Genomic DNA, 6,732 nt, shown 5'->3' with positions numbered 1-6,732 from the left:
CCACCTTCAAGATGCTGACGGGGGACGAGAGCGTGAGCAGGGGCGACGCCTACATCGACGGCTACAGCGTCCTGAGAGACATCAAGAAGGTAGGGCGCCCGGGGTTGCCCTTCTCGCTGACTGCTGGTTCAATGTTAGTGCCTTCCATCTAAATGCATTCTGGGTAATTAACTAGAGGTGTAAAGCGCAGCAAGCTGGAGCAGTAGCCCGTAAGCAGGCCGAGAACAAAAAAGCGGTGGTTCTCAAAACTATTTCATCTAGTGTAGCCCCTTTTAAGATACTTTTTAAGCTGAAAAATACCGGCACATAACACTTAAAATAACATGATAATGATGATGATTAAAGATAATGTTAAAGCTAAGCTACATGCTGTGCTACACAGCCTTCATTCGTGTTGCCCTCTCCCCTCGGACCCGTCCCTGGTTCTCTCTCCCCCCCCCCCTCCCAGGTCCAGCAGCGTATTGGCTACTGCCCGCAGTTCGACGCCCTCCTGGACCACATGACGGGCCGGGAGACGCTGAGCATGTACGCCCGCCTCAGGGGCATCCCCGAGAAGTACGTGTCGGGCTGCGTGGAGAACGTGCTGCGGTCCCTCCTCCTGGAGCCCCACGCCGACAAGCTGGTGCGGAGCTACAGGTCAGCTGAGCGGCCGGCGTCCGGACGAAAACACCCGAGCGTCGGCGTAGAAACGCCACGTCCATGTGGACGCTATGCAGCATAGCATGCAGCATAGCTATGAATGCTTTGCTACGTTAATGCTATGTGGCATAGTATTTTATCGCTATGAATGCTATGCTACGTAGCATTAAATGCTGTGAATGCTGTGCTACGTAGCATTCGTCGCTATGAATGCCATGTAGCATAGCATGCAGCATAGCTATGAATGCTTTGTTACGTTAATGCTATGCGGCATAGCATTTATCGCTATGAATGCTGTTCTACGTAGCATTAAATGCTGTGAATGCTGTGCTACGTAGCATTCATCGCTATGAATGCTATGTAGCATCGCATGTGGCATAGCTATGAATGCTATGCTACATAGCGTTCATGTAGAAAAACATTCGGATTTACATTTCAACCATTTGTCGATTGTTTCGATTTTCTAATGTCTAGCATTCAGAATAGAAACTGAAAAAGAATAGTTTTCTTATTGTTTTTATTTTATTTTTATAATTTATTTATTGTACATAGCATTCATGTAGCATAGCATTCATAGCTATGCTAAATAACATTCATCTAGCATTGCATTCATAGCTATGCTACATGCTGTGCTAAATAGCATTCGCGTAGCATAGCATTCATAGCTATGCTAAATAGCATTCATGTAGCATAGCATTCATAGCTATGCTAAATAACATCCAGGTAGCATAGCATTCATAGCTATGCTACATGCTGTGCTAAATAGCATTCATGTAGCATAGCATTCATAGCTATGCTAAATAACATCCGTGTAGCATAGCGTTCAGAGCTATGCTACATGCTGTGCTAAATAGCATTCGTCGCTATGAGGCGCTGTGTGGATCGCCCTTTGGGTACGGAGTTTGTGTGCTCATTTTAAGAGTGTGTTTTTTTAAATGCCCCAGCGGGGGCAACAAGAGGAAGCTGAGCGCGGGCATGGCCCTCATCGGGGGCCCGCCCGTCATCTTCCTGGACGAGCCCTCGACCGGCATGGACCCCGTGGCCCGGAGGCTGCTCTGGGACGCCGTCACCCGCACGCGGGAGTCTGGGAAGGCCGTCATCATCACCTCCCACAGGTAGGGGGCAGAGGAGGGCAGGATGCCTGGAAGGCATATTTGGAAATGTTGTTTAAGATTACAAATGTTTATAACTGTGTGTGTGTGTGTGTGTCTCTGTGTCTCTGTGCGTGTCTGTTTCTGTCCCTCTGTGTGTGTGTGTGTGTGTGTGTGTCTATGTGTGTGTGTGTGTGTGTGTGTTTCTCTGGCCCTATGTGTCTGTGTGTCTCTGTCTCTGTGTGTGTTTGTGTGTGTGTGTCTGTCCCTGTGTGTATGTGTGTGTCTCTGTCCCTGTGTGTGTCTGTCTCTGTCCCTGTGTGTGTGTCTGTCTGTGTGTGTGTCTGTCTCTGTGTGTGTGTGTCTCTGTGTGTGTCCCTGTGTGTGTGTCTCTGTGTGTGTCCCTGTGTGTGTGTCTCTGTGTGTCTCTGTCCCTGTGTGTGTCTCTGTGTGTGTGTGTGTGTGTGTGTGTGTCTGTCCCTGTGTGTGTCTCTGTGTGTGTGTCCCTGTGTGTCTCTGTCTCTGCGGTCAGTATGGAGGAGTGTGAGGCTCTGTGCACCCGGCTGGCCGTGATGGTCAACGGTCAGTTCAAGTGCCTGGGCAGCCCCCAGCACCTGAAGAGCAAGTTCGGCAGCGGCTACACCCTGCTGGCCAAGGTGCACTGCGACGCCGACTCGGACCACATGGACGCCGACCTCCAGGTCTTCAAGGACTTCATAGAGAGCACCTTCCCAGGTGAGGACCTCTGAGGCTGGGGTGTAGGCCGTTTATGTACGGGGACCGGTCAGAGTGATCGACCAATGGGGGATCTATCGCTAAACACCTCGTCTCCCCTCCCCGACAGGAAGTCTACTGAAGGATGAGCACCAGGGGATGGTGCACTATCACCTGACCGACAAGAGCCTCACCTGGGCACAGGTAAACACGCCTGCGCATTACATTTACATTCAGGGTGTTCAGCAGACGCTTTTATCCAAAGCGACTTACAATAAGAACGTTTGTTAGAAGAAGGTGAAAAAACAATATATCTCTGTCGGTACAGTGAGGATGTTCATAGAACCAAGTGCCGAGCAGTATCAATGGCTAGGTTAACCAATTCCCCGTACACAACAGAGATAGCTGCTACACGATGCAAAGTACTGTCTGTAAGGGCAAGGACGTACACCACACAATAAGTGCATAAGAGGGGTATGGGAGGCTATTCGGAGTCTAGGTGAACTCTGAACAAGTGAGGTTTAGAGAGTCTCTTAGAGCGCATAGATCGGTTATCGATCATCCATTCTGACCTCCCACCCATAAGTCAGTGTCGTCGTGGTTCTTCCCTCAGAAGCCATGTTGGCTCAAACCCCCCCCCCCCCCGTTGCTGTGCTTCCATCCAGGTGTTCGGCACACTGGAGGCGGCCAAAGACAAGTATTGTATCGAGGACTACTGCGTGAGCCAGATCTCCCTGGAGCAGGTGTTCCTGAGCTTCGCCCAGTTCCAGCACTGCGCCGAGAACACCAAGAAATGACTCCCGCCCCGTCCATCCGCCGCGGGGAGTCCCTCCTGTACATAGGCTCCTGGGGGCCCTCATCGCTCCTCGCTCGGGGGCCGCAGGAGGAGATGCTGTAAATGTTGCACATTGTGAGGAGATCAAAGAGAAGAAGAACGTGTGTGTGTGTGTGTGTGAGCTTATTTATAATTTTGTATCACCATGTGATTGTTGCAGGTCCGATATGAAGGGGAGCGTTGCGGTCTGGTGAGACTGCGTTTCATGGCGTGTAGGAGACACCTCACGGCCTTCAGTTCTGTCCTGTTTTGGTTTTTTGTAAGAAACCATGACGCCATTTTATCTCTGAGAAGCAGTAACGCCACGAGTAAGATGTACCCATGACCCAGGTCACTCATTCCTCCCACTAACAAGGATCCTCTTCTGTGTATTTCCATACGTGGATATCTATCGGTATCCCTGTACATTTACCTTCGAGGGCTGACCAATCGAATCATCTGCTGAAAGTCTTAACAGATTGCATGTCATCTTCTTAAATCTGCCTCAACTCTCTACAACCCCCCCTCCCCCCCGGGACTAATTTGAATAATGTGTCGCTGTGCATTTTAGCACAGACTCTGAACTCAACATCACCAAAGTCTGACTCGAATCTTTCATACTGAACCAGACGATTATAAAGTCAAGCTTACGTGAGTTGCTTTGTTTCTGTTTGCAAGCCGTCCTGTTAAACTACCGACACTTGATAGCATATGTCAGTGTTGTTCTTTACGGTGTGGCCCAGATGTGTGGATATCTAAAGGCCTTTTTGTAGCGAATAACTTGAAGCGAAACATACGATTGTTTTTTTTTTAGATGTGGAAATGTGTTGGTAAATGTATCTTAACATTTTAATTTATCATCAGGGCTCTCCTGATTGTGTGTAGGGCATTCGTGATAGAGGACAAATAATGTTTCATATGAACTACACATCTAATGTACGAACGTAACATTCCTATGATTTATTCCACTGAACAATCAACCAATTAACTTGATTAACGTTGCACTTGAAATGAGATATTCCGTCTAAACTATTGCATTACCAAGTGGAAATATAATTTCTAAGCCTCCGCGATGTATGAATGCTACACTGTTTGCTATAGTAGTTAAACACAATGAAGTTATGGATCAGTCTTGCTTGATGTGATCACATTTGTTAAAACATTGATCCTCCTATGTTGGGTAAAACTAATTCCTTATCCTTAACGTAAGGAATAAGAATCGGAATTACTTGAAGGAAGTTTAAAAAGGGAAGACATCTTTGTATGTGTGTGTAGTAGGCTATATTGTGCCATGAAACACTGTCTCATAAAAAACTGTTCTTTTTCAATATAAAAAAATGCCCCATGCAAACGAATTCAGGCTTTTAAATTTGGGGTGCAAACACGTCAGCCTGGTTCTACCAGTTGATCTTGAGGGGTATCTTCGACCCACATATAACCTCATGATGTTCTCAATCTCCTCTCAGGACAATTATGCGTTTTTGGGCGAGAGAGGGCGGGACTTCAGAGTATACTTCGGAAGGAGCCATATCCGTTTCACTGACATAGGTATATAGTCGAGAGAGGGGAGGCACTTCCTAAATAGGGTTAGGGTTAGTTCTAGGTAGTTCCGTTACATGTTTCGGATATTGCTTTTTCAAATCCTTAGACCAAAAACTATCCAGTCTCCTTGTCTCTCTTCTTCTTGTCGTGTTCATATCCTCCTTGACTGTTAACTGTCGTACTCGGCTCATAGAAATTAAGAGAACGGAAATGCTTTGCTGTAGACCGGGATAACGCTGGACTCGTGGGTGTTCTGCCGCTGCACCCAAGACGTCCCCACCACGGATCTCACAAGACCGCGGACCATCCCTGGTTCGGCCAGTAGAGGGACACCGAGAACTTCTCGTCGGACTGTGTTGTTCAGCGCCCCGGTAGAGAGAGGTTCTGCTCTGTGACGGAGCCTCTTCCCACGGTTTTAACCGGTGTGCCACCCGACGGAGGGGTGGACCCCGCACAACCCCTAGTGGTTGATATAGGGTAGCACCGACTTGTTATCTGACCTCACCAGGACATAACGTCCCTTGAGGACCAGTATGACAAGTGGCCGCCGGCCCATGCCCATCCGGTTCCGCTTGTCATTTGGCAAAATAAAAGCCTCATTGGATCTTAGCACGCCAACATGGGGAGCTTAGATTGATTTGATTTGAATGGAATTATTTATTATTAGTTTTTTATGGCAGAAAGCCCAGCAAGAACTAATAGCCTGCAAAAAAGGGGGAGGTAGTTCCTACATTAACTTATATTAACTAGCGTGAACTTTCTTTAAAATTTCATACTAAATATTCATACTCATAATAATAGGCAGAAGGATATTAGTGGATTTGGACAGACAGACAGGAAGGACAGGCACACACACACACACACACACACACACCCCGAGACACACACATCGACACACACACACACACACCCTGAGACACACACATCGAGACACACACACAAACACACACATTAAACTACAGTGCGTGAACGTGGGAACCGTTTGATCGCCCAGCGAGCCACAGGGAGAGGGAGGGCTCTGCGCTGTTTCTATGGAAACCGAGGATTGAGCAGCACATCTGTATTCTCCCCGCCTCTTCCCCACCCCTAAACCCCGCCCCCCTGGCCGACAACGGCCAATCAAAACTGCTCCCCGAACAGACGCCATACAGCTTGAAAGACCAACATAAAGTCATAGAGGCAAACACCTTCAAATAATGGGCCAAAGGCTTTGTATAGCCCACCCCCACCTCTACCTCCACCTCCACCCCCACCCCCACCTCTGCCTGCAGGGGGGGGGGGGGGGGGGGGGTCCTGGCAGCTGGCACTAATCTCATTAGGATGGGAGGGAGCAAGTGGCTGCTGTAAATTTAAAATATCGATTTTCACTGCTCTTGTGTTCTGTGGAGAGAGAGAGGGGGGGGAGAGAGAGAGGAGGGGGGAGAGAGAGAGGAGGGGTGAGGGAGAGAGAGGGGGGGGGAGAGAGAGAGGAGGGGTGAGGGAGAGAGAGAGGGGGGAGAGGGAGAGAGAGGGGGGGAGGGAGAGAGAGAGTTATGCAAGTAGAGGAGTAAAAACCAACCAGGTCGTACTCTTTGTCCGGTGGTCTCTCTGAGACCTCCTGCAGCCAAAGACGAAACCAGGACCCTGACGAGGTCCACACGGCCATCAGCTGCGTCCCCCACACGTGTGTGTGCGTGCGTGTGTGTGTGTGCGTGTGTGTGCGTGCGTGTGTGTGTTTATGTTGTGAACGACGTGTCGGAAAGGAAGGCTCTGCCCTGATTGGCCACTTTAGAGCGAGTCTGTTTGTCCCCAAGTAGAGGGGGGTGGGGGGGTGGGGGGGGGGGGGAACTGCGCTGCAGAGATGAAGGGGAGGTGGTCGGGGGAGGGAGGGGGGGCGTACCTGTACCCCCCCCCCCAGACCCTCCTCTGTGCACTCTCTCTACGGCATTGCAC

At 49.4% G+C, this 6,732-nt stretch overlaps 1 protein-coding gene across 2 annotated transcripts in view; it reads left to right on the top strand.

Annotated features, from left to right (window-relative positions):
* Positions 1 to 4,622, top strand: part of abca3b (ATP-binding cassette, sub-family A (ABC1), member 3b) — a 39,269-nt gene extending 34,647 nt beyond the window's left edge. The window contains exons 26-32 of one of the 2 annotated variants that reach the window (XR_013812233.1): positions 1 to 89; positions 449 to 636; positions 1,584 to 1,754; positions 2,263 to 2,465; positions 2,575 to 2,648; positions 3,110 to 3,354; positions 3,440 to 4,622. The exon at positions 1 to 89 is cut by the window's left edge and continues 103 nt beyond it. Coding sequence is in view for 1 of the 2 variants with exons in the window: in XM_079746438.1 (XP_079602564.1) it covers positions 1 to 89; positions 449 to 636; positions 1,584 to 1,754; positions 2,263 to 2,465; positions 2,575 to 2,648; positions 3,110 to 3,241 (857 nt within the window). In the remaining variant the exon portion in view is untranslated. Of the gene's footprint in view, positions 90 to 448; positions 637 to 1,583; positions 1,755 to 2,262; positions 2,466 to 2,574; positions 2,649 to 3,109 lie in introns of both variants that reach the window. The other variant, XM_079746438.1, reaches the window with a different exon arrangement.
* The last annotated feature ends 2,110 nt before the right edge of the window (positions 4,623 to 6,732 follow it).

Source organism: Pollachius pollachius (genome assembly GCF_949987615.1).
Source record: "Pollachius pollachius genome assembly, chromosome: 11".
NCBI classification, from domain to species: domain Eukaryota; kingdom Metazoa; phylum Chordata; class Actinopteri; order Gadiformes; family Gadidae; genus Pollachius; species Pollachius pollachius.
This window is presented reverse-complemented; position numbering and strand designations above follow the sequence as displayed.